This window comes from Momordica charantia, assembly GCF_013281855.1.
Source record: "Momordica charantia cultivar OHB3-1 chromosome 6 unlocalized genomic scaffold, Mcharantia_2.0 BLBB01000006.1, whole genome shotgun sequence".
NCBI classification, from domain to species: Eukaryota; Viridiplantae; Streptophyta; class Magnoliopsida; order Cucurbitales; family Cucurbitaceae; genus Momordica; species Momordica charantia.
The window spans coordinates 28,231,259-28,258,804 of record NW_028275164.1 but is presented as its reverse complement, the minus strand read 5'-3'; the positions used below and the strand labels follow the sequence as shown (position 1 = coordinate 28,258,804).

Sequence of the window (27,546 nt, the reverse complement as noted above, 5' to 3'; positions counted from 1 at the left end):
ATCGCTAGTACCTTGGTTTGTGGTTATCTTCCCTGCATGGCAATGCCGTGACGATTTGTTCAACATATTGCAATGTCTCAAATTACATCTTTTCTTTCATTATTTGTTATGTCTTTCATTTTTTCTAATCCAGAACAAAATATAATTAGGACCTGCACCTTCGAGTATGCAATCCTAATATGAGCTATATTCGTGCATGATCTATTCAGCATGGTGTTCTAACAATCGATCGTTCTCGTACTTTAAATTAATTAAATATATCACTTATTTTGAATTCATAAAATTTCACTAAATAACAACGGTCAAAATCCATTTAACTTTCAAATCCTACAATATTTTGAACAATCATCCAATAAATGCTAACACAAAATCAGAATATAATGAATAAAATTATCTACCCTCACCAAAATATAATAAGTTTAGTAAAGAAAAAGAATTTAGTTTTTTTTAGGGGTAAAGAAAGAGTTAAAACAGTGGCATTATATATTTAATAATTTTAGTTTTTTTTTTTCAGATTTTATTTTCTCTTTCCCTCGGATCCCCTTGGTCCATTCTTCGACTCATCCACAAAAAAAAAAATCTTATATTTAATAACATTTGACCATGATTGGATTTATTTTTCGAAATTAAACTTAGGACCCTCTAATTAAATATATTTGACTAAATTACATTATTGTTTGGATAAAATACATTTTTGGTCATTGAATTTGGATAGGTTGTCCCTAAATTTTAAAAAGCGAGAGTTTGGTTTTAGAAAATAGTTCTAAAAGATCGCCGAAGTTAAACTTGCCTTATATTATCTCTCTTCTTTTCCTCTTTCTCTCTCTTCCCCGATTGTTTTCCCTCCCCCCTATCTTTTCCTCTCTCTAGACTTGTATTTGTAAATTTTAGATTGGTTTCAATTTGTATTGATTCACTTGCACATAATAACTTAATTAGAAAATAACAAAATGATGAGAAAAATACATTTTTGGTCCTTTAGGTTTGAAGTAAATATTTATTTAATTCCTGAAGTTTCAAAATGAACACTTTTTATCCTTGAAATTTGGATTCAGATCTATTTAGTTCTTGAAATTTAAAAATGAACATTTTTAACCTCTTAAATTTGAGGAATGGTTTTAAATTGTCCCTCAGCTATACTTTGACAATTAGTTGACTAATGTTTAAATGACTTAAATTGTTGATTGTATTTTATTGATGACTATTTTTGGAAAAATTGGATGGGTAGGCATTTTAAAAATGGGGTATTGATTTCTAATCACCCTTTAGAAAACATGGATTTTCTAGATATTCTTCAATACCAAATTACTTTTCTACCTCCCTCCTCTCCCTTGCTCCTCTCTCTCATTTATCTCCCTCTCTCCTCCTTCCCCTCCTCTCTCTTACTCCTTCTCTCTCCTCAATCTACCTCCTTTCCAAAAAATTTCTTTTCTCTTCCCCTTTTTCATCTTCTCCCCTCCCTCTCTTTTATGATTTTTTATCCTTATTTCTCTTCTCTCCTCCATTTATTTTTTACCCTAATTTTCTGCTATTCTTCCTCTCCCCTCCTCCCTCTTGATTTTTTTTAATTTCTTCAACTTCCTCTTTGTGACTCCATTATTGGACCTCAAAATTAAAACAAGACAAAGAAAAACTTCTCGCTCTCGCTCTCTCTCGCTCTCGATCTCCCGCTCTCTCGCTCTCGATCTCACTCTCTCGCTCTCGGTCGGCTTGTTCGCACTGGAATCCGACAATGGTACTGATGGTGACAAGCTTCTGTAGCAGTCGATCTTGGTGGAGCGTGTATGAAGACGTAGATGAAGGACATGGATCACGATGGGTAGAGGGGGTGGAGAATATGGAAGGATAAAGAGAAAGGGGGCGTGGGTAGAAGAAGAAGAAAGAGAAAGAGGAGAGAGAGAGAAGGGGCCTGGGTAGAAAGAGAAAAAAAATTTCTGGTAATGAAGGAGAGAGAAAAGTGAAAAGCAAGAGAGAGGAGGGAAAGGAAGAGAGAACGGAAGGGTAGGAAAGTAATTTGGAAGGAAAAAATGCCTAAAAAACCTAGTTTTTTAAAGAGTGACTAGAAATCAATACTTCCTTCTTAAAATTGCCTATTCATCACAATTTTACCTTTTTTTTTTCTTTTTAATCATATCTCCATCCTTTCACCCTGCAACTTCTCGTTCCCCACGCTCCTCCCAATAATTAATCCTAATAATTATATTCCATACTCCTACGGAGGATTTCACTTCCCCTCCCCCTTCTTCTCTATCCCTTCCTCACACCATTTCCATTTTCAAATTGTTTATGGAGAATTCAATGAAAATGGTTTAAAACGGTGGATGGAAAATTAGAATAACAACAGCAGTAGTTGAGGGTTTTCTTTTTTGCTTTTGGGGTGTGTTGGAAGAAACTTAAAATTTCCAACTTCAACCGACAAATAAGTAATTACATTTATACTAAACCCCAATTCATTTTTCTTGCCTCCAATACAACATGTGAGTTGGGGATTCGATCTCATGACCTTTTGATCAGACATAAATGAAAGGAAACAATAATCCTTTCCACCGCATTTTCTCAAAAAACTGGAAAAAAAAAAACTCATTTTAGTTTAACATATTATAAATTGAAACAGAGCTCACTTTTACACCCCTTTCTTACAGGTTCTGAAGCTCAGATTTCCCATTTTCCTTCTCAATTCCTTAGCCAGAAGATAATTCAACTTACATGAAAAGACTTGTTCTCAATCGCAACTTAGATTTTGAAAAAAGAACTGAAAATTTCTTCAATGGATTTTCTTGTTGTAGCCTGTTCATGTGTAGGACCAACTTTGGAACAAGGGGAGCTCTCCCTCTCCGAGATCTGGAACCAGGGAAAGCTCCACCTCTCGTCATTGTTCTCTCTTCGTAGCCGGCGACGGTCGTTGGAGGCCGGTGGCGACGCTAGTGGCGGGCGAGGACAAAGATGGCGCGCAGCTGTCATGGTGGGCTCCATCGGAGGAGGGGGAAGAAGAGGTTGTAGGGTGAAAGGATGGAGATATGATTAAAAAAAAAAGTCCAATCATCAAAAAAATATTAAATTAATATATTTTTTCAAATAAGTAAAACATAACTGCTGAGTCATTTAAACATTAGTCAACTAATGGTCAAAGTATAGCTGAAGGACCGTTTAAAAAGTATAGTTAAAGGACCATTTAAAACCGTTCCTCAAAAGGACTAAAAATGTTCATTTTTAAACTTTAGGGACGAAATAGGCACTAACCCCAAACTTCATGTACCAAAAATATCCATTTTGAAACTTTAGGAACCAACTGAGACCAAAAGTGTATTTTTCCCCAAAATGATTCCCCTGCTAATTTGTCGTCATCTACCCTAAAATCCTTTCCAAGATAACTCATCCCTTCCAGAGCCATAAAAAATTGGTGAGCAAGTTGAATGAAAGAGAAGTTTTCAAGTATAGTTGGATTATTGAGCGCTCAGAAGAAAGAAAGGAAGTTGGTTTTCAAGCAGTACACACCTCCGAAGTTGGTTTTCATGGAAAGATATTTTGTAGAGGGAAGGTGAGATTGGGGGAGAGAAAACGAACGAGGAGAAGAATGGGAGGGGTGAGAGCGGAAAAAAAGAGAGAAAAAAAATAGGAGGAAAATATTAAAAAATTCCATATAATTAAAAATGATATAAAATATCAAACTCACCATTAAGACATCAGCATTCTGTTAGTTTCCCAGTCTTGGCTCTGAACTTAGAACTAGGGGTGTAAGTTGGTCGCTTGGATCGGTTTTGTACCGATTTTCGTACAAAATCGATCCGACTCGAAAATGTTCGGTTTTTAGTTGAATCGGGTCAACCCGATTTCGGTTTTTTTGTTCGTCTTCTTCTTCACACTCTGAGTTTCTCCTTACGAGCGATGGAATGACTAAAAAAAAACCATTCAAATAAAACCTTCCATCTTCAAACCTTGAAAATCAAAATCCACCTTCCATCCTAACCAAAACCTAACTTCAAAACCTACCTTCTACAAAATACATCAAAACTCATCTTCAAAATCAAACATAACTTCAAAATCAAAATCACCTTCAATATATAACAAAAACTCAACTTCAAAATCAAACCCACCTTCAAAATATAACAAAAATAAACAAAAACTCACCTTCAAAATAAATAAATAAAGACCTCCATCAAAACCCACCTTCGAAATCGAAAAAAGATAATATAAAAAAAAAATCAAAACAAGAGAAAAAAGAAAAGGGAGGTTTTGCCACCGTCGTGAATTTTTGTCGCTGTCGCCTCTGATTTTTGTTGCCCGTCAGGGGGAGGGAGTGGGGCATGGAGGAGCTTCAGGGAGGGGGAAGGAGAGGATTCAAGGGAGAGAGGGATTGGGGAAGAGGGAGGGAATGGGGCATGGAGGAGCTTCAAAGAGGGGGAGGAAGAGGATTCAAGGGAGAGAGGGAGTGGGACAGGGAGAGGCTTCGAGCTTCGAGGGAGAAGTGAAGTTGGAGGCGGGAATAAAGGAAAAGATGAAGAAATAGGGTAGGTGGGATAAGTGTTTTAAAACCCTCGGTTGGTTAGACCCGAACCTAACCGAATTAAATATCAGTTCAATCCGGTTCGGGTCCTTTCACGCCTAGGAATAGCCATTTATGCACAATGCCCCTGCTTGAGAAAGTTGTTTTCACATTGAGGAACGACAAAAGAATCATAATTTATCCTTTCCACTCCCAAAACCCTAAAATGGTTGAAAAAAAGTAATTAATGTTTTATTACCCATTTGGGGGTTTAAAATAATGCTTTCAAGAGAAGAATATGAATATGAAAATGGGCTATGGGCTATGGGCTATGGGCCATGGGGTGATGAATTGTCATTGGAATCTCATTATAACATGTAAATAGATAGAGCACTTACAACATCTAAGCCCCTTCTCAAAGACAGCACAAAACTTCTGAGACCTGCTCTCGAAAAACTGCTAGGGCCTCCCATTGTGGCTGGCGTCGAGGTTCGAGAAAGATCACTTATATCACATATAGAAATCAAAGCAGTTTTTGAAGCAGATAGAAGATCTAGATCTCCTCTTAGCATTCATCTTTTCTATTTAACGTTTTTTTAATAGTGGTAAGTAGGGGTAGACACCTAAGTTTAATCGAAACATGTTTGGTTAGGAAAGTTAGACGATATTAACAACACATCTTCCTCCACGTGCTACCCTTTTTTACTAAAGTGATCAGCAAAAACAAGTTATTTATACTATCTCTACTGACTAAAGGCATGGCATAAGCAAATTTTACAACAAATAAGCCCACACGGTAGAAGAATCTATGAAAAGGAAAACTCAATATTAATCAATAGTTCCACCTGTGATATTTTAAACATGTTCCACTGCATCAAGCTAATTACACTATTCCACCCCAAAATTAGTTGATGCATTTTTAATTAGTTCCAAATATGAAATGAAAATTTTGTTAATGTGCCAAGCTTAGCTCAACAATCTAAAAAAATAAATAAGCTTAGCTCAGTAGTAATTGACACGTATCTCTGACTAAGAGATCATGAGTTCGAATCCTCCATCTCGTATGTATTTTTAATTGACTTGAATCTTAATTAGAAACCGTAGAAAATTTTCATATTTGTAAAAACTTATTCTTTGTGCAAATATTTAGCAATTTCCATATGGCAAGACTATTGGGACCCGTTACAATTCCTAGGTTATATCAAAAACTAAGCAGCAAAAACTAAAAGTTTATCAAAGAAGCTTTGATAATTTCTCATTGCGTTGCCTGTTTAAGAATAAAAATTGTAACATAAGCTTTCTAATATATATTTTTTTATCCATTTTCAGCCATTTCTCTCTTCTTTCTATCTTTGTTTATACAATTTTCCACGACCTTACAACTTCCCGAAAATTGGGACAGCCTCTCCTAACGAATTGCTTCCCTTCCACATTCTTCATTCCCTTTCTAATTTAACTCCAGTTTTTAAATTTGCTCAGCACAAAACAAGAAAGAATAATTGATCGAAAAATTATGGGGAATTGAATTGAAATACCTGAATATCATCATCTTAGCTTCTTCTTCTTCCTCCCAAGTTCTTTGCAGAAGCCATCCCCTGTCAATTTACGTCAGATCTCTTATTAACAATCCTGAGGTGGGTGGGTTCAATTTTTCCTTCGAATTTCACAATGCTTCATCAATATCAGAGAATAAAGAAAACCATGATGATCATCAATGCATGAATTCTTGTGATTCTGTAATTTGTATCGAGAAAATAGATTCGTTGATTTTCTCTAACCTGCACATTTTTACTTCTCTTTTTCTTCCACTGTTCCGCTGCGATTTCAGACGAATCTGACCAGATGTCGATGGTTGAGGACGGACGTAGCCTGGCGGGCTATACTCTGGACGACGTTTTGGCGAACAACAGATTAGGGCAACCGGCGGCGGCCGAAATCCGTAATCGAACCCTACTGGACATAATCCGGGACGATGAGCCGACCATCGGAAAGGGGCTTTTCGGTAAGGACAAAAGGACTTGGAAGTCGTTTAGGGATAAGCTCCGGCTGAAGCGCGCCGGCTCTGCTTGGGTCTCGACTGTCCCGATTCCGACCTCCGATATTCCGGTTCACAATAAGCGATCCCTAATCGGTAAGCGCAATCAAGTTCGGTTCAGTACGCCACTGTCCAGAAACTCGGGCGAAGAATCGTCCAAATTCTCTCGCCGGAACCAAACATCTCGACAGAGTTCCGCACTGAACAGCTTTAGCGATTCATCCGCGTTCCAGCCTGATGAATCGTCCGATTACTCGCAGGCACCAGACGCGGCGCCGATTCGAATCATGAGACCGCAAATGTCCCGCCACAACTCAGTCCGGATCCCGAATTCGATGGAGATCTACACGGATCCGACTGAACCAGAACGCGACAACCGAGTTCGCCAGATGAACTCCGCCTTCTCGGATCAGAGAATGCTGTCCGCGAGAGAAGCCGTAGTAGCACAAGAAGCAGCCGATGCAGCCTCCGCTGCAGCAGCTGCGGCGGCGGCGGCGGCGGCGGCGGCGGCGGCCGCGGAAGCCGCAGAAGAAGAAGAGGAAAACGAGGGTGAGGAAAACGAAAACGGAAACGGAAACGGAAACGAGAACGGAAGCGAAGAATCAACGACAGGGTCGGAGGCGTCGTCACCGGCGGCGCAGCCGATGAGGATGTCGTTGATGGACTTGCTGCAGGAGACGGACAGGGAAATGGGGTTCGAAGGGGCGAGCTACGGAATGGGCGGCTTAGACGATTTCTTCGACGATGAGGATGAGGAAGATGAGGATTACGAAGACGAAGACGACGAAAGAGGAGAAGAATTCAGCTGCTCCGTTTGCATGGTGAAGCACAAGAGCGCGGCTATGGGGGCCTGCGGCCATACATTTTGCAGACTCTGTTCCAAGGAGCTAATGGTCAGCCGCGGGAACTGTCCCACTTGCAACGATTTCATCTTGGAAATTCTTGATGCTTTTTGATTCCCTTTTTTGCACTTTCTTTTATTATTCAAACCATTTTTAAATCTTCTTTTTAAGTTTTAAGTACATATATTGTTTCCCCGTCCGGGCGGATTTCACCGGACAAAGTTGGAATGATAAAGATTAGTTAATGTAAAGAAAGAGCACGATGTCTTAACCTAAGTTCAGATTGACTTATAAGATGGAATATTATGTGGTACAATATGAAGAAAATATGTCTTTATGTTACACTAATACAAGTACTACTCTCAATATTGTCGGTCAAGAAAGCACGAGTAAGTTAAAGTAAGCTAAGACTGTATTTGATAATTGTTTTATTTTTTACTTTCTGTTGTTTAGAATTAAACTTGTAAACATACTTTCACTAGTACATGGCTTTGTTTTGCATGGACTTAAAATTTATCCTAATTTTTTTTAACAAATAAGCATAATTTTAAAAAAATAAAAACAAAAAACAAAATGATTATGAAATAGAAGTCAAATTTTCTTAAAAGACTGTAAAAGATGGAATCTTCATCTAGTGTGAGTGAGTGTGAGAGTTTGCATCCAAATTTTATGATTTATGAAGCATAAAAAGCAGTGTCCAGTGGAGTAAAATGTAAAATCACTGAGGCACATCTTTTCTTTTCACCTCTTTTCTCTTTAACCAAAGCCTGTGAGAGACAAGATCCTACAACCTGATGCTCTCATTTTTCCATGCTAAACCAAACAAACAAAGCATTACACAAGAGTTTCACTTCACAATCCAAAACAAATGGAATGATTTTCATAATAAACATAATGATAAGAAGCGTTTTCAAGTCTAAAAATTGACATATAAATCGTATCGGTATCGAACTCGAACCTACTAGAGTTCACTTGGAAGCATAAACATATTCATCAAGTTATATATATGATTAGGGATTCCAAGGCCAACTCTAATACTCCTACCATCTTCCTCTCTCTATCTATCTATCCCCACCAAAAATGGAAATTAATCACCTTCTATACTACTTACTAGATGCCCCTGACATTTTACAAACCCCCCCGATGAGGGACCGATAGGCAGCAAAACCGGAAGTTTGGATAGCGAGAATCGTTATCCATTGCGAGTTCAACCTCTGGTCCTCATGATTGTGATGCTACCCTTTCCCCCTTCGGTATGGATCTTGGTTTTACCCACGACGGGCTTTCCAGAGAAGGCTGAAGTTGGGTAAGATTGGGACGGGTCTTCGGGATGATGCTTCAGTTTTGATGGTGGAGGCGTACGGATCCGCTGGTTTATGTCCTTCAAGGTAACGTCTCCGTGGAATCCACAGGGTTTGATGAAGGCAAATGGGTAGGCAACTGAAGAAGCCAATTTAGTGGGAGTTCTAATATACGATTTCCGACCTGCACATACAGGCAAATCGTTCACGAGATGATGAGAAGTTAATCAGATCATTAGAAATGGAAAAAGAAAAATCCAGGGCTTGCAAGCTCAAGCTTCCCTGGAGACAAGAGGAAACGGAACACGGCATATCATCACGGTAAACAAACCTTCAAAATACAATACAAGAGATCTCATATTCTTTTGGAAACTAAAGATACTGTACTTAAAAGGTCAAGAGCAGAATAGAACCTTTAAATATTATGTTTCGAGGAGCTCGAGTAGGATGATGTTGAACGGCATTAGACTTGAGCTCGGGCATAACATCACAAAACTCTACAGTCGGAATTAACTAATGTTACTCATCAATGATAAGAGTGATATTCTAGAAAGAAACAGTTTACATGAGGAGAAATAAAATATGAACACAAACAGTAATAACATTTCCCCTCACCTGATACGTCGATTTGAATGTCCGAAGTCCCAGCAAAGTTCCTGAGTTCCACATCACAGGGTAGTTATATAATTGAAATTCATTTTTTAATGAAAGCTCAGTTTCTCAGTTGGAAAAAAAAAATCTGAATGCACACAAAGCACATACAAATCCTCAGGGCTGCAATGCATATCAGCATCATTGAAGCATTCAGAAATCCAACCTTCAGGCGAGTGATCCAAATTCTCATGACAGGAAATGGGGACATTATCTAAGACAAGTAAATAATAATTAGACAAATCCAAGATGCAAACAAGTACAACGATACACTTTTTTTTATATTAAGCAGTATTTCGTTTGAGACAGACCTGAGAGTCCAGAACACTCGGGAATCCCGTATGGAACCTCGGGGAGAGCAGCTGGACTGGAAACATCCTTGTTCTGTAAATAGAGCAAAGGGACACTACAAATTTTATACATGTTCTGTAGTATGTTTGTATTTATTAACAAGTCTAACATCACAAGCATAGAACTTAAGTTTTTGTCTAACATCACAAGCATAGAACTTAAGTTTTTGTATCTAAGGGGAAGATCTGCTGTAAACGCCAAAAGAAAACTGAACTTGCAGGTGACAATGAGATAGCAAATAAGGTGTCTCTAAAGAAAAGACAAATGAGAAGCCAACTCTAGATGTTTACATTCTTTGAGAGAATTAAAAGGACAAACTGGACTCCTACAATGACATTCCTCATTAAACCTTGTCTCAATTGACAATTACCTCCTCGCCAGCAACATAAAGTTCATGTCACTAAAAAGATCAAGAATGAAGTGATAAAAGGCAAATACATAATAAGTAAAAGCACATGACAAATTGTAAAATTGACATGTTCGACACAAATCTTTCTGAATTCTTCAGTCGTGCAACACGCTTAATTTGACTTAAAAGAAACGGGAAGTTCATATCACTTACAAGTGATTTTAGAAATCTAGAAGACAAATCTTCACTGCAGAGGGAAGTTCCCATATCTTGTGCATTAAACTGTAACATCCGCCGTCTTTTAGCTTGTGAATGAGTCTCCCTAGATTCTTCTGATTTCTTGTTCCTGCCATCTGAAACCCCATTCCTCCACATTATAAATGACAAAGAACCAACCACTCTTTAAATTAAAATTCAAGTGTAAGCATCAGAAAATATGATTTGCCTGTGCCTGGAGTATTGAGGGGCTATAGGAGGGCATTAAGACATTACCACTATACGCAACATGGTATGCCAAGTCCCCACAAGCTTTGACCGGAGTTGTTTCATCAAGCACATACGAAAGATCGTCATTTTCAGACACCCCATCCCAAATGCTTTCTGGTATCTCTGCTCATGACGATGTGAACCAGCAAGTTCAGCACCTCTATGATTAGATAATGCATGACAAACAAATTAAACCAGAAAAATACTCACCTAAATCGTTATCCTTCTGAATGCAATATCCATCTCCATCCCAATCCCAAGTATCACTGATAAATTTACACATTAAAGTAACAAAAACGTATGATCATACATGCAGCGCCTCTTATCAAAAAATTAAACCACACTTATTCGAGGGGAAGGGGAGGATTTTCTCAACAAATTAACACTAACAGAACAGTCATTAATCTGAAAAAGAACTGATTAAACAATTGTGATCCCGGAGAGGACAAAACTGCGAGAACAACTACTATAATTGGTCATTAGCTCTCGACGATACAGTACATTGGTGACCAAACACGTAGTCAAACGCAAACAAAAAGCCAAAAAATAAAGAGTTAAGCAATGACCCAATACTTCAATTAGATCCAACAGCCTCATATTCGCCCTCATTTCAACCACAGACCACCGATTACAGAGCAAGAAAAATCTAGGTAAATCAAAGAAACAACCCCATTCCATAGAGAAAAATAAAAAATAAAAAATAAAAACCCAAAGCAGCTTCCCTCAAATAGTGCTTCAAAGAGAATGGGTAAGGGCAAGATCTTCCCCAGAAGACCCATTCCGGCAAATCCCAGAAGACAAACCCAGAAACGAAAGCAATTGCACAAAAACAAACAGGAAGAGCGGGAGGGCAATGATTTTACTTGTTTTTGCCGGCATCATCCATGGTTGAAGAAACAGTGAAACAAGAGCGGCACTCACGAATTGCTCTGGACTGAACTGCGATCGGAGAAAAGGAATCAGACCCACTTCGGTCGCAGGATGTTGTACTACTGCTACTAGATAATGGGGGCTATGGGGCGGAGAAGAAGGAGAAAAGTGCCCACTAACCGAGTAACTCGCACACCATCGCTTATTTTTTTCCCCTCTCTCTATATTTTTTCTTTTCTTTTTTAGTTTCGATTTTTTTTCCTCTTTCCAAAGAGACATACAGAGATTATCAAAGAGAGACACAGAGCCACGTGACAGCGACAGCACGCTTTTACTATATGGGTTCCACATTTTTTTTTCCTTTTAACCTTCCACGATTTTTTTTATTAAAGATATAGGTTGAAATTCTTTTGGGTTCAATTACAAATTTAGTATTCAAACTCAATACCTACTCCAATTTTTCTAAAAATATTTAAACTTTAAAAAATATAGTTTCTTATTAGATACTTTTAAAGTTTTAATGACAGTTCAAAATTTATTAACATATTAAACCGTACTTTTAAAATTTAAAGATTTACTAAATATTATTGTAGGTAGAATCTATAATGGTTACATGATAGATACAAATAAATAATAGTTGTAGGCAAATGCCACATTTACAGAGGGACTGTTGTTTTGAGTAACTAAGGTGGAGGGTAGCACGAGCTGACACCCTAAGAGCTTAGCTCGATCACCAGAGAATGAGTCATTTTACCACTCGAAAAATGTGGATGTCACGCTAAAGAGTCAAAATACCATCATTATTGGGTGGGATGGTACATGATATGGTAATTGTAATTATGGAGTCATATTTAGCGTCTCCCTTATAAACAAGAGAGGTAAACGATCTTAATCTTACCAAGCTTGGCAACCAATTTCCTCAAAGTTACTTCAAAATTTAGGTTTAGTGATTAGGATTTAGGAGGACGTGGGACGTGAAGACTAGAGCAACATTTGCATCAAAAATGTAATCTCAAATTTAGAGACTAAACTATAATTTAACCAAAATATTTTACTGTCTTTTTACCATCCATGTAAAAATTCTCTAAGTCGATTTTAAGTTATTGTGGTTTTTCTCATTGATTTTAATTTTAATTTTGTATCTTTTGAATTTTATTTATCTTATATTGTAATTTATAAAAATATTTGTAAATCATATTCAAATTTCAAACATAGGTTTTAGAATGTGAAAATTAGTGGAAAAGTTGGAATCCACGCCTCATATTATATAAATAGTTTTTTTTTTTTTTTTTTTTTGCCCACTTAAACAGAGTCTAAATTGTGAGATTAAAAAAGGTGAGATATTAGTTTGCTTTGTGGATACCGGATGGTAGGTTTAAATCTCCTAATTAATTTATTAACAGAGATATCCTATTTAATTTATTTAAAAGATTCTTAATTAAAAATTGAAAACATACTTTTCAATTATCCACTTTTTATTTGAAATTTTGCAAACAAACTTACTTTTTAAAAATAAAAAACCATTATCAAAATAGGCATTTTATTTTTGAAACTTTGGTGCATTTAACCACTGATAATGACAAAAATTACCTAGGACTACTTAATTTTTTAGTTTCACTTAAATGGAAGTAATATTAATAATTAGTTAAAAAAAAGCATATCTCCAATAATAGTTTAAAATTAATTCAACTAAAATTGGAAAGTCAAACTATGAGAAAAAGGGAAGAATTGAAAAATCTGCAGGGTAGTTTGATTTAGGGGATGAATATCAATATATTTGATATTAGATATGAACGTAACTCGTAGAATGAAGAATTTGAACTCATAACATTAATCAGAGACAGGTTAATTATTTAATTATTGAGCTAAATTTAGATTGATAATATATCAATTTTTATTTCTTTTTTCTCGTATAGTATTTTCATATTTTATCACTAAGTACAAATCGATAGTAAAATATAAGAGGCTAAAAAGTAGTGAATGAGATAATGATTTTTCACATAATTAATATAATTGAATGATATAACGTAATTTGAAAAAAAAAATTATTTGTATTCTAGAAATGAATCATATTAAAGTTATTCGATGTTCAAATTGTTTGATTGAATGACACACGTTAAAAAAAATACTGTCAACCTGAGCATAACTTAACTGATTACGATATATTTAAAATTGTGAAACATAGATGATATTTTTCCGAAGGAGTCGGACAAAATTGCAACAACCACAACCATAAGTCACATTGATTTCATCCTTGTTTTTGTTGAATTGACATTGTCCCCCCGATAAAGGGAAAAAAATTTTGAACGTAGAAAAAAAAAATTGAGCATGATATTAATTTGGGTTTTTTACAATACAATGTTTCCTTAGAACAATATGTACATGTAAGGGTTCGAACTCACGATCTTTTGATCGGAAATAGATGTCTTAGCTAACTGAATTATACTCAATGCTAGAGATGTTATCCGTGAGTTGTCTTTGACAGCATAAAAATACTTATAATTATAAGATTAAATCATAACTAAAAATATATTTGAATCCTATTTTAGAATATATTTGGATCCTATTTTAGTTAATAATTTTAACTTTTTTATATTATAGTTATTGTGTTTTAGAATATGCATTTAGCTATTTTTTTTCAAAAGGAAATTGACAAGAGTATCAAAGCGAGCATAATTCAACGGTAATTAGCATATATCTCAAATCGATAATTGTGAATTCGATCCCCTACCTCACATGTTGTAATCAACAAGGAAAGAAACACAACAAGCAAGTTAGCACAAAAGTTGCATTCTCAACAAATATGTTGGATATCAACACTCCAATTTGGAAAGACAAGCTGAAAAATGTTTAACATGAGCTGGCAAAGGAAAAAAGAGTAGTGAGAACGCTCAGTGAATGTGACGCTCAAGTAGGGAGGAAGGGTATATGAATGAATCGATACCACATTCAAATGAGATGTATTATGAGATCATGGAAGAATAGTTCATGAAATGCTTAAAATAATTGATAGTCACTATCTATACTGATAATGTGCACCTTCATTTTCAGTAACTCAATCGATCACTACCTATATCGAAAAAGTGTGTATTCCTTTTCGATAACTCAATTATAAGTACTCTAAAGTTAAGCATGCTTGACTTTGAACAATCTTAGATTGAGTGACATCCAGTAGTGATGAAAGGCAAATATAAACGTAGCTCAATGATAATTATTGATACTTACCCAATTTTTTGAGATCGAAGGTTCAAACTCCAAAAATAAATAAAAATAAAAAATAAATAGAGACGAAAATAATATTTCAACAATAAAAATAAAACTTGAAAGATATTTAAACAACTATATTTTAATGAGCACATAGAAAATTGAAGTAAAAGATGCAAATAAATTTAGTGGACAGTGCACACGTGTCCAGCAGAATGGGGTGAGAATTCACTCGCCTCACGCGCACATTCAATTGAGCCGTTGGGGCATTAAATTATTTGGCTAAATTTTTCCGAAAAATAAGGTTCAATTAATTATATTTTATTTGGAAAATAGAAAATATATATAAATGCTTCAAATTCCACCGTAGTTAAGGTATGGTTGCATCTCGATGATTATTCCCCCGATTCTTAATTTAATTTCTGATTTATTTTTTTAATGCCTCCTTACGTGTCGTTTGACAATGGGTCTTATTTATATTTTCGTTTATTTTATAATGATTTTAAAACTTAACCAAATTAGTTTTTATAATCTAAATAATATTTGTTAGATTATGGATCTAAACCCAAATTTATAAATGAAATAAAAAAAACTCATAAAAATTAGGTTCTATAATAAAAATTCACATAGTTTTGTCTCTTTTGTTTTTGATTATTTTTTAGTTCGACAATTGCAATGGAAGATCGAACAATGGACCTTTACGATGTAATAGATACTTTATCCTTATCCATTAAATTACGCTGAGATTAGTCATAAGTTATAGTTGTTAGGTATATAACTACATACCTTTCAAATAGATGAAATTACATAAATTGCAAATTATATTTACTCAACCAAAAATTACTTTTCAGATATTTTTGCAAAAAAACAACAAAATAATGATATTTTTATAAATATATAATTTATTTTATTTTGTTTAGTATAATTTCCTCTTTCTTCAAAATATGAATTTGAAGGGGTTTGAAAAAGACAGACCTCCCTAAAACCTCTTAATAATTGACCCAACTTTTTTTCCCTTAAAAATATAAAACTAAAAGCAATTATCAAAACAACATGGTTAATTTTGTTTTTTCAGTGGTTATTGATCGCCTACTTGACAATAAGTTTTTTTTTTCTTGTTAATTTCAACATAGTTAAATGGATATTACTCGCCGATATAAGTTTAATTTAACAGTAATTGCACTTATTCTCAATTAAGAGATCGTGAGTTCGAATCTCATACTCCCACTTATTGTACTAAAAAAATGGATATTACTTATTACCTTCTTTAAAATTCAAGGTTTAATCTTCACTTCAAATTTGTTGAACTAAAAAATAAACTAACCTTAAGTCATAATTTTTACTATTTTATTTATGGACCTTGAGTAAAAGAAACAATAAATAACTTTTAGGGTTTTAAAATAATAAACGTACAAACAAAAGTTATCAAACACAACTCTCTAATTCTCTAAAATATTTATGATGTATGTATATGTATATGTTCTTTAATATATATATATTAAAGAATATGTATATGCATGTATCTATATATATGTATATGTATGTTATATGTATATTCTTTTTAGTGGTGGGATTTAAAATTCAGATCTAAATCTTTTAATTGATTAAAAAATTAAAAATAATCTATTATTATTTGGAAAATAAAAAATTGATTTTAGGCTAGTTTAAAATAACTTTAAATTAATTTTTAAGGCGCATTTATAAGTGATTTTGATATTGTTAGAATCACTCTCTCCTCTGCTAAAATCACTTCTATTTTAAAATAGAATGTTTGACAATGGTTTATAAGTAATTTTGAATAAATTCAAAATCACTTTAAGTGATTCTTGGTCAAAAGATTGATTCTCCAAGTGATTTTTTGACTAAAAAATAAAAGAAAATGAGTTCTTAAAATAGTTATTATTTTAGTTTTCAAAATTATCTTTCTATTCAACTTATTTTCACTTTTTTTTTAAAACTTTATTTTCACCTTAAATTTTGATAATCTTTTATCTAAAATTTTGGTAACTCTCTGACTTTATTTACCTTTTTTGTTTATTTTCTCTAATCTCTTCCTCTAAAAATTTTGTTTGTCAAATTCTCTCTTTAAACTTTAAATATTAATCCTTCAAAATCATTTTTAATTATATAAAAATTATTAGAAAAGGTTATAACCAAACATTAAAATAATTATATAAAAATTACTTTCACAAAATCACTCATTTGTAAAATCATTTTCAAACGAGCCTTTAACGTTGTTATGTAAAATGATATTAAATTTAGAATAACCTAAAATCATTTAAATTAACAGAAAATTCAAATGAACATAACCTTCTTTACCTCTTTTTCTTTGTTTTTTACATTTTTAATAAATGCGAAAGAGACAATTTTAACAGTTCTGTGAATTGTGTTTTACCCTCCACTTTGACAGGACAATGAAATATGATGTTTGTTTCGTTGCATTCCTGCAAAATAATTGTTTTTCTAGTAGCGAACCAAATTGAAAAGGCAAGCAAATACAAAATGGTCCCTTCTGCTCAATATAATATCTCGTGTGGAGCCCACTTGAATATATATCGCTAAATATTTATGGTCGACCATATTGAAATTTCTACGCCTACATATTATTAAACTAAATAAAAATATATATGTCACGTGAAAAGTTAAAAAAAAATTGTATGTATCTAATATATTTTGAAACAAGATATTTACCAATACAAAAATGATATGTTTGTGTTGGATTCTGATTACTCGTAGATTCGATGAGAAATTGGACGAATGCAATAGGAATCTCCAAAAAGAGAAGAAAACAATCTAACGCTCGAGTTGGTAACAGTTGAAGCTATTTGTCTAGAGACGGACAATCAAATTTGCGTGTATGCGTACGAAGTCTACCTCTCTATTTCGAGAGCGAACCAAAAAGCTTAGCTATGCATAATGGGCAGTTCTTTCGACCTGTCCCTTACTCACTTTAAAATGCATGTTTTAGTCATTGAAGATCAGTGAGCCCCAGTTCACACTATGTGATAACGTTGGGTTGGAACTTTAAGAGTAGTTTGATAAATGTTCATTCTTTCAGTTCCTGACCTTTACTTAGGTCGAATATTAATAGAAGGTTATAGGTGTCGTTGGGAAGTATAACAACCTCTTTTCTTTTTTCTGTATGAAAGATCATTTTATACCATTTAATACAGTCGACTCGAATTTAAGTTTATTTGTTGTCTGTTTATATATAATACACACACTTTGCGATATAATTTTTGAGATTTTTCAATTATAAAATAGTATTATCTTCCGAATTCTAACGAATTTGTCAATTCATATAAATACCATTTTTTCATTGCCTCCCATGTTCGAGTGTTTCTAATAGTAACTTCTAAAACAACAAATAACTAAAAAGGAATAATTAATAATATATTATTAATATTTGGTTATTTTGTTTATGGATATAGCGTTTAATAATTTTTTTTAGTACAAAGAGTTTAATAATAATTTTTTTTAGCAAAGATTTTATTAACTATTAAACCATGTGCAATACAATTTTAATAACATTATGTGAATCAGAATATAGTTTTACTCAATAACTTCTCCAATGATTGAAGGTTGGAATCTCACTCTTGTCGTACTAAAAGTTAGATATAAATTTTAATAATATTTTTTTATAATTATCATAACTTCTTAGATTATATACTTAATTATAAGAAGTAAACATAAAAGTGTCCCATGCTTGGGGTTGGCGTGAGGAACTTCCACCGATTATGGACCTAGCGGGTTCTGAATGATCCCCTCTTACTTTTTTTTTTTTCATTCTTCTTTTACTCAAAGTATTTTTTATTTGAAATTTATACATATATAAAGGTACTAGTTGAATAATATTTGTTTTACATCAATGATGATATGAATAATTAAATATATATATATATATATGTGGTAAATTGTCAAACCTGGTGTCAGAGTATCTATATTTTGAAGAGATCACACATTAAAATTTTCACTTGGTATATATATTTTTGACAGTTGTAAATATAGTAAAAACATTTAGTAAAATTAATAAAATAGCAACTACTTTTAGTTTTTCAAATATAGTACTAAAAAACGGAAATCCAATTTTAAAATGACAACTTTACCCAAATGATATACATTTGTAATATATCTATAATATGTCTGTAATATATTTGAATATTGATATATGTATGCGATATACTACTGATATGAGTGTCTGATATACTACTGATACGAGTATCTGATATACTACCAATATAAGTGAAAATTAAAAAAAAAGTGACATATTTTGAAATACCAAAAAAAAGAAAAATTTGGTACTCACTGCAATTTCCTATATATATATATATATATATATTTTTTTTTTTTTTTTCTGAAAAATAAAGAAAGCGAATTAAACTAACACAATAAGTTCAATTTGAAGTAGAGTTACAAACCAATTAGGAGTCCGGATACTCCATTCTTCCGAAAGATGATACTCCATCACTTTCTTTTGCCAAACAATGAACCACATTGTTTGTGTCTCGGGGTATACATGTTCTTTAGCTACGAAAAGGACTTCCTCCACTCACTAATTTTCAACTTGATATTAGCTACGAAAGGTGCTTCCTCCACGAACTAATTTTCAACTTGATATTAGAGCATAACAACGATGGAGATGAAAGTATGTTGAATATATATATATAATTGATAAACCAACCTAAGCATCATAGGTGAAAAAAAAAACCCAATATGAATTTTATTTTTTAAAAAACAAACTTTTACAAATTAATCTTGTGATTTGTGGCAAAAGTTATAGAAAACAACACTATTTTCAGAAACATTTTTCAAAGAGCCTTGCAATGCAAACAGAACTTATTTATGCTATTTTTCAAAAGTATGAGTACGCCATTTCGCACATGGGAGCGTTAATTTTGCGAAGAAGATTCCCAAGAACATAACTTGTTGCGTCGGGGGGGAAAGGGGAACAACCGAAAACGGCAATCGGGAAGCTTCTCTGCGGCAAAATTTCCGATTTCTGAAGTTGCCAGCATCGTCAATCCGAGCCCAGGAGGAGTTCATCAGAGCGCAGCTCAAGAGATCGGCCCCCAAATTTGGATTTTCAAGACGAGATCTAATTTGAGAAGATGAATATCTTTAGATTAGCCGGCGATATGACCCACCTGGCCAGCGTTCTCGTCTTGCTCCTCAAGATCCATACCATCAAATCCTGTGCTGGTACGCCGTTTATTTCCCGCCCCATTTGTGTTGGGATTTTGTGGGCTAATCTGTTGGAATCCTTAGTCTTAACACCGATATTCTTCTTTCTCTTTCGTTTTTGCATCATTGTATGGGTTCCCATCGGAGCTTGTCGATTTGGATATTTCGGATTTGTAGGTTCTGAAATCGTTTGTTCAGTTTTGATTTCATACATTTTTGGGTTTTGGAGCTAGAAGACTGTAACAAATCGTACGGGCATATCCCCAATTGAATTGAAACTTTCCTAATTGCAAATTTAACTTTTTTCCTTTTGTAAGAATACTCCCCACATATTAATCGTATACTGTAGGTAAATGCAATGAAGGCTTAGGCTAATCAAACAATGTGCAAACAAGCACTGCATATCTATGTTAGCATTTTGTCAGATTTGATAAGGATTTTGAAATCTCAATGTATTATAGGGCCTTTGTTCTTTTAGGGTTTTGAGATATGTTCTTAATCATGTAGTTCTACATACTCGGATTTCATTGTTCGGCCTCTGGCTGCAATTTTTTTTCTCTGTATTTAATGTGTTTCACTTGATGCAGGTGTTTCTTTGAAGACTCAAGAGCTATATGCAATTGTTTTTACCACCCGCTATTTGGATATCTTTACCGACTTCATATCTCTATATAATACGGTCATGAAGTTGATATTCTTGGGGAGTTCATATTCAATTATTTGGTACATTAGACGCCACAAGATTGTCCGTCGTTCATATGACAAGAACCAAGATACTTTCCGCCATCTTTTCCTCATCATACCTTGTTTTGTCTTGGCCCTACTTATCAATGAAAAATTTACTTTCAAGGAGGTTAGCTATTCTTGTGAATTTTCCTTAGTTATAAGAATTTACATTGAAACTATCCAAAGAAAAGAAAAAAAAGGCAAGTCGTAGTCAACATGTGCATCTCTATTTTTAAGCTTTTGATTACAGAATCGTTGCACATATATTTCCTATATTGACTCAATAACTGGAACAGGTCATGTGGACATTTTCTTTGTACTTGGAAGCTGTTGCTATACTCCCTCAGCTTGTACTTCTACAACGAACAAAGAATATTGACAATTTGACTGGGCAATACGTGTTTCTTCTTGGGTATGATTCGGTTACCAATATAGCATTTAACCAGTTCTGTTGACGTGATAATACTCAAATCTACTGCTAGGTCTCCATCTTTTCATATATTGCTATCTTCCTCTTTTCTTATTTATGTACTTTTTGTTTAGAATCATACCAACCGTAAATATTAGATAATTGAGAATTTGTTTGCTTCATTTTTATGTGTAATTACATTGTGTCTAAATGTAGGCATCTCATATAAGTCTAACAGGGATATTATGAATTCAAGCCCATAAAGTTGGAGGAAATCTAGAAGAAGAAGTTTTAACAGACTTTTTTTTCTTCTGTTGGGGGGTGGTGTTGAATAGATAGTGCGCCCGATGAAGTTATATCATTTGGAAGATAGAAAGTTATTAGATATTTCTGTCTTTTGTTCTTACGGAATGCTTTGTACTTTTAGAGGCCACAACTCAAATACATCGTGATGCACTTTTGGATAATGACCATAGGGCTAAATAAGAATCTCACTTACTGTATTACTTTCAAATATATTGGGATCCTAAATCTAATTGTTCATTATATGTGGTTTCCACATTAGTGTAAAACTCTTTTCTCTAAAGATTTCCCCTTGGTAGTTAGTGACTTCCCTGGCATTCCTATTCATGCTAAAATAGTAGTGAAAGGTGCCAGAGCATGTCTAAAGAAGCTGCAATTTCATGTGAGCCTGGAACATTTTAGGGGGAAGAGTCTAACCAACTATGTTTCTTATTTATGTACTTGTAATTAGATTTATACCAATGAAATGTGATTCACAAATAAAGTAGAAGCAGCGCCTAGATGGATCTAATTTTCTCATAAAATGTATTAGATTGGCCCTGCCAAGAATAGTGTTAGGACAAGACATTTCTTTTATGAAGGGTGCTACAATCCTGTTTCTATACTACATAACTAAAATTTGCTTAAAATTAAGTTGATTGTCTAGCAAATCCAAGTATAGTTCAATGGATGAGATACTTATTACCATCTCAAAGGTCCGACTCTCCACATCTGCAATTGTTGAACTTAAAATTAAGTTGTATACTGTCTAAGTTGGTAGTTTATAAAGGTGTTGATTGAATTCTGATTTGAACAAGAACCCAGATTTCATTACATGTGTGATAGGTATGTTCAATTTGAGTTATATTGTAGCCAAACAGATAAGTACCTATTAGGTCATTTAACATCCACTTGTTTGACTGAGTTATTTCAAACTCGGGAACCTTATTGAACAAAAATATGTACTGAATCATAACTTTTCTCGATGCAGTGCGTACCGAGCTTTGTACATTGTCAACTGGGTCTATCGATACTTCACAGAGCCTCACTTTGTCCACTGGATAAGTAAGACATTCCCCTGCCTTTAATGGCTAGTTGTTTGGTATTTTTTCTTCATAGCACAAGATTTGACCAGCGGATAGCAATTATGTTTCTTTACACTTTAAAGAAAATACAGGTGCATCCTAAGCTAATACTAATGTAAGCGTGGATGTAGTATTTTGTTCAATTTATTGGGATGGTATTCTTTTGAAACTTGAGGATGGCATTGGAGAAGTATGATACACACTCGCTCTCTGCTGGTGTGATTGTTTTCACACCCAATTGTTTGATGTTTTGTTTCCCTATTAGAACTTCAAAACATCTTCCAAGAGACGGGTCTTTTTTCTGCATTAATTATTAGTAAAAATGCAGATGCATGTCAACCTGAAATCCATGCTGGGACCAGTGTGACTATAATTAGCACTCAATTGAACATAATTGGAATGCTATTTCCTTTGGAACTTTGTAACTTTGTAACCATCTTGAACTCCTAATTATGATTGATTATAGGGTAAGAAAGCACCTCCCTCCCTTTGTTGTATTTGTCAACTTAGCTATTAAGCAGTTGAATAATCATGTTTCCTCGACTTCTTGGATTTCCCATTATGCTGGAACAGAATTTGCTTGATGTGGCGCTACATGTTCAAAGAGTATCATAGTTGGAATTAATGACTAATATTGGGGTTTTTATTCTCGTACATTCTTCTACCGTGTCGGTTTATTTCTTAAAAAATTTGTGTAGGCCATGCCTTTAGTTAGTGGATATAGTATAAAAGCTTGTTTTGTTCAACTTTAGTCAAAGAGGGTATCGCATACAGTCACCTAGAGGAAGATGTATTGTTACATGTTATCAGAGTCATTGGCTAACTGCCCTAACTAAAACACACTCTGTGAAACTGCAGCTTGGATTTCAGGGATCGTGCAAACGTTACTTTACGCTGACTTCTTCTATTATTATTTTCAGAGGTAATATAGATCTTCTGCTCTAAACACCCCTTGATTTCTTATATATGATCTAAGTGAGGATTTCTTTTCTTTATCATGTTATGACATTTATATTCTGAACATTTGATCTCTGCAGTTGGAAGAACAACCAAAAACTCCAGTTGCCAGCTTAAGAACAACTTCTAAGGATATGTATGCAAGAGAAGTTACTTCACTCATGATACTCAGCTCAGTTGTATTTGTTTTTTAGTTCAAAATTACCACAAAATCCTGATCTTTCTTGAACCCGTACGCATATTTTTCGCTATGTTTAGACGGTTTTTGGGAGTGCGGGTGCTTTACTACTTTACTCATAGAGGATACATGCCTGTAAGTTTGTCTTGTAAAGATTCTCAATCTCCAGCCACAAGGGGAAACGCCCTAGCATTTTTTCAAAAGCAATTTTTAGAAGTTTTGTGCTGTCTTTGAGAAGGGGTTTAGATGCTGTAGTGCTGCTCTATCTATTTACATGTTATAATGAGATTACATTGACAATTCATCACCCCATGGCCCATAGCCCATTTTCATATTCATATTCTTCTCTTGAAAGCATTATTTTAAACCCCCAAATGGATAATAAAACATTAATTCCTTTTTTCAACCATTTTAGGGTTCTTTTTTCGTTTCTCAATGTTCTAAGTTCAGAGCCAAGACTGTGAATCAAAAGAGTTGGGCAGAAGGGGATGTTGTTAATATATAATGTATTGCCCCACATGGCCATGATATGATTTTTCTTTTCTTTTTCTTGATATTTCAACTAGGGTTTTGTCAAAATACTGAAAATTTTGAAATTTAGAGTCACAAGGAGTGATTATTGAGAATGGCAAAAATGTAATGAGTAACTTAGTTGTTTTTAGTGATATAATATTACAATGTGAAGGTGAAGATTTGGATTTTGATATATTAGAAAGGTTAAGGTTATTTATAATTTTTAATAATGGAAGATTAAACCTTTTATTATCATTTTTTTTAGTTCAACAACCTAAGATACGAGGATTCGAATATTTGACTTTTTGGTTGATGATATATATGCATTAACTGATTGAAATATGTTCAAATTGATTGTATTAATTTCTTTTGATATGGTATTAACTTTGCTTTTTTTTTTTTTTTTACAACAAATGTGGCGATGAGGTTAACCGTTAAACTACGCTCATGTTTATCAGTGTTAGCTTTAGTATTAACTTTGTTGATTGGAATGGTAAGATAGATAATAATTATAGCATGTTGGAATGGAATGCCCGAGCTATTTAAATAAAACATTAAAACCTTTAATTAAATTTTTCTAAAATAAAAGTTGCATTATATTTTTATATTCTTAGATTTTTTTTTTTTTAAACACTTTTAACATAGGACTAAAAATTTTTAGATACAATGTTGGAAGGAAATCCCATGTCAATACCTCTCTTTTCCTTTATGAGATGAAATAAAAACAATAAAACGTATACCCTCATGTAATTTATAGCATAATCAATTATATAGAGTAGGATAAACATATACCAATCTAATATTATATATATTAGAAAGTTTATGCAACATATACGCAAAATATATATATATAGATAACCAAATATTGGTGGTCGAAAAGATGAAACTTTTGCAACTTTCGGCCTTCTCCCCACGTACCTAAAAGATACAATTTTGGTTTCCTTGTACAATCATGGCTTCATCACAGGATTTGAGAAACTGGAGGTTAAACTTGGGGGAAAATCAGCCTAACTTTCAAATGCGAAGAAATCTCTGGTGATACGAACAGTTTTTGCAAGCAAAACGCAAACCAAACTCTGATCAATAACAATAATTTCTCGCCAAAGCAAATATAGCTCAGCGATAGTTAGTATATATTTGCAAAGATATATGAATATTAAAAATAAGATTTTTTTAAAAACAAAATAATAAATTATATTATTCAAATTTTCGTTTATTGACTTCATAAAAAAATAATTAGTGTATGTCAACTTCGACACATTTCATATATTTTTAAATATGGTAATTATAAATGATCAATTACAAACAACCCAATTAAGCCACCACTAAACTTTCATTTTCTAATTTTAATAATTCTCACCCATTTCAATATTTTCCATGATTTTTTTTTTTTTGAAATTCCTTTCGATGTCGCAACATTTCCATATAATAATACCTATATTTTTAAATATAATGTTTTAAAATAGTTAAATATAACATTAAGTCATACTTCAAATATTATATACTAATTCAAATAATTTTAATTAAATATATAATTTTTATGTTTTTTTTAATTTCTATGCCTACTTCCATAAAATCAAGTTCTTGATATTTCTATCGACATCGACATTTTGAATTTAGTCTTAACCAACTAAACGATGTTCAAGTTAGATATACACTAATATTAATATGTATCAAATCAAATGCATTCAAATTTCAAAATAAAAATTCAAGTTTCAAATTTGAAAAAATATATATAATTCTAATAAAATAACTTTTTTAGTACTATAAAAGACAGAAAAAAACTTATCATTTCAAACTCTCCTCACATTAACCCCAACTCCAATTCCGTACTTTCACGGTACATGACATAAGTTTTTAAATAGACAGTTACAAATATAGCAAAAATATTTAGTAAAATAAGTAAAATAGAACTGCATTTAGTTTTTTTCAACAAAAAATAGAGGTCCAATTTAAAAATTACAATTTTACCTGCAATATATTTAATATACATCTGTAATATATATGCAATATATCTGACTACTGATATATTCCTCCGATATATCAATGATATAATAATGATATACAATTGATTTACTTCTAATATAACTATGATATCCAGTGAACTTCTAACATGGCTTACCATTGATATACGTATGATAACCATTGATTTACCACGTTGATACAACATTTATATATATATGTGATATATACTTGATATGTCTCTAATTTACCATTGATATACAAATGAAATACCACTGATATAGCTATGATATATATTTGATTTATACTTAATATGCTTATAATTACCACTGATATACCTATGATATAACCATGATATCTACTAATATAACTATGATACATGTGTGTTGATATAATACTATTATATCCACTATTTTTTCATATGAAAACAATGGTACAAAAAAATTGAAATATAAAATTATTGTATAAATCATGCACGTTCAAAAAAAAAAAAGAGAGATAAAAATTCGATATACTTTATAAATTTAAACGATTGATATCTCTTATATTTAATATCTAATTAGTTAATATAGAATAAATGATAGTGATGTAGTAATCAACATTTTTAATAAATATTCGTATATTCATCAACAAATTGCAATGGTAAACTAGAATTTATAACGGCTGATATATTAATGAAATTTAAATATTTGATATACCTTGCAAATATATTTAGTATATCATAAATTAGAGGTACACCAATTATATATATTAGAGGTATAATGCATGCATCTGATAATGTATATCATGGGTACATATGATAATGTATATCATAGTTACATATGATGTATATCGGAAGTATATCATAGATACATCAGATGTATATCAGATATAGATTTGATGTATATCAGATATAGATATAGTACATTAAATATATATCATATATAAATATACGGTATATCAGATATCATAAGAGTAAAACCGAAATAATAAAACCCAAAAATAAAAATTCAAAATGTTTTGCTATATTTGAAAGTTTGAAAAGTTGTGATATTTTTTGAAATACATAAACTATTTTTGTTACCCACCACAATTACCCTTTTTAAAATGAGGACAAATGTTTATCTGAAAGAAATTATTAATATAAAATATAGATTAATTTATTTTTATGGTATATGCATCTTATCCTTACCCATATTCTAATTTAACAAATTAAATAATAAATAATTACTAATTGAAACTGTATAGAAATTTATGATTTTATAAACGAAAAAAAAAGTCACACGTACTAAAAGAATATTTTTATAATTTTATTATAAGAAAGTTTTTGGTTGTATAAACAGAAAGAAATCGTAAAATTGTAAAAGAATTAATAAAGAAAATATTATGGATATAGGTAATAGATAAGGGAGTAAAAGTTTTAAAGGGATGCCTAAATTTGCGAAGAATCCACCAATTATTTTTTATTTTTTATTTTTTATTTTGAAAAGTAAGAATCCACCAATTAAATGTAGAATAATTGAAAATTTTCATTTGTATTCCATCATTTTAGCGGTAGAGTTTGAGTTATCCTCAATAAATTAATATCAAAATATAAAATAAACTAATATAAATTTCAAAATAGAAATTCAAATTAGAAAGAAAAAGATTATTCATATAAAAGAGAAAAAGAATAACTAATTATCCATTAATCTCTCCCACC

The 27,546-nt window shown here is 32.8% G+C and overlaps 3 protein-coding genes and 1 long non-coding RNA gene across 4 annotated transcripts; 2 read left to right on the top strand and 2 right to left on the bottom strand.

Annotated features, from left to right (window-relative positions):
• Nucleotides 1–2,565: 2,565 nt before the first annotated feature.
• LOC148211047 (uncharacterized) lies at nucleotides 2,566–6,402 on the bottom strand. Its single transcript, XR_015791219.1, has 2 exons — nucleotides 6,262–6,402; nucleotides 2,566–6,078 (listed from the first exon to the last, which is right to left on the bottom strand). It is a non-coding gene; the product is annotated as an uncharacterized LOC148211047 (long non-coding RNA).
• On the top strand, nucleotides 5,977–7,615 carry LOC111024752 (uncharacterized). Its single transcript, XM_022302525.2, has 2 exons — nucleotides 5,977–6,117; nucleotides 6,312–7,615. The coding sequence occupies exon 2, from the start codon at nucleotides 6,326–6,328 to the stop codon at nucleotides 7,472–7,474; it is 1,149 nt and encodes a 382-aa protein (XP_022158217.2). The 5' UTR covers nucleotides 5,977–6,117; nucleotides 6,312–6,325; the 3' UTR covers nucleotides 7,475–7,615.
• A 590-nt stretch (nucleotides 7,616–8,205) lies between these two features.
• XRI1 (x-ray induced transcript 1) lies at nucleotides 8,206–11,625 on the bottom strand. The gene is made up of 9 exons (XM_022304186.2): nucleotides 11,362–11,625; nucleotides 10,709–10,764; nucleotides 10,505–10,621; nucleotides 10,226–10,365; nucleotides 9,624–9,696; nucleotides 9,424–9,526; nucleotides 9,277–9,317; nucleotides 9,075–9,158; nucleotides 8,206–8,845 (listed from the first exon to the last, which is right to left on the bottom strand). Exons 1-9 carry the CDS (start codon nucleotides 11,382–11,384, stop codon nucleotides 8,568–8,570), a joined length of 915 nt encoding a protein of 304 aa, XP_022159878.1. The 5' UTR covers nucleotides 11,385–11,625; the 3' UTR covers nucleotides 8,206–8,567.
• Nucleotides 11,626–19,437: 7,812 nt separating this feature from the next.
• On the top strand, nucleotides 19,438–23,697 carry ERD2B (endoplasmic reticulum retention defective 2B). Its single transcript, XM_022304033.2, has 6 exons — nucleotides 19,438–19,771; nucleotides 20,341–20,606; nucleotides 20,776–20,891; nucleotides 22,162–22,235; nucleotides 23,114–23,177; nucleotides 23,293–23,697. The coding sequence occupies exons 1-6, from the start codon at nucleotides 19,681–19,683 to the stop codon at nucleotides 23,327–23,329; spliced, it is 648 nt and encodes a 215-aa protein (XP_022159725.1). The 5' UTR covers nucleotides 19,438–19,680; the 3' UTR covers nucleotides 23,330–23,697.
• The last annotated feature ends 3,849 nt before the right edge of the window (nucleotides 23,698–27,546 follow it).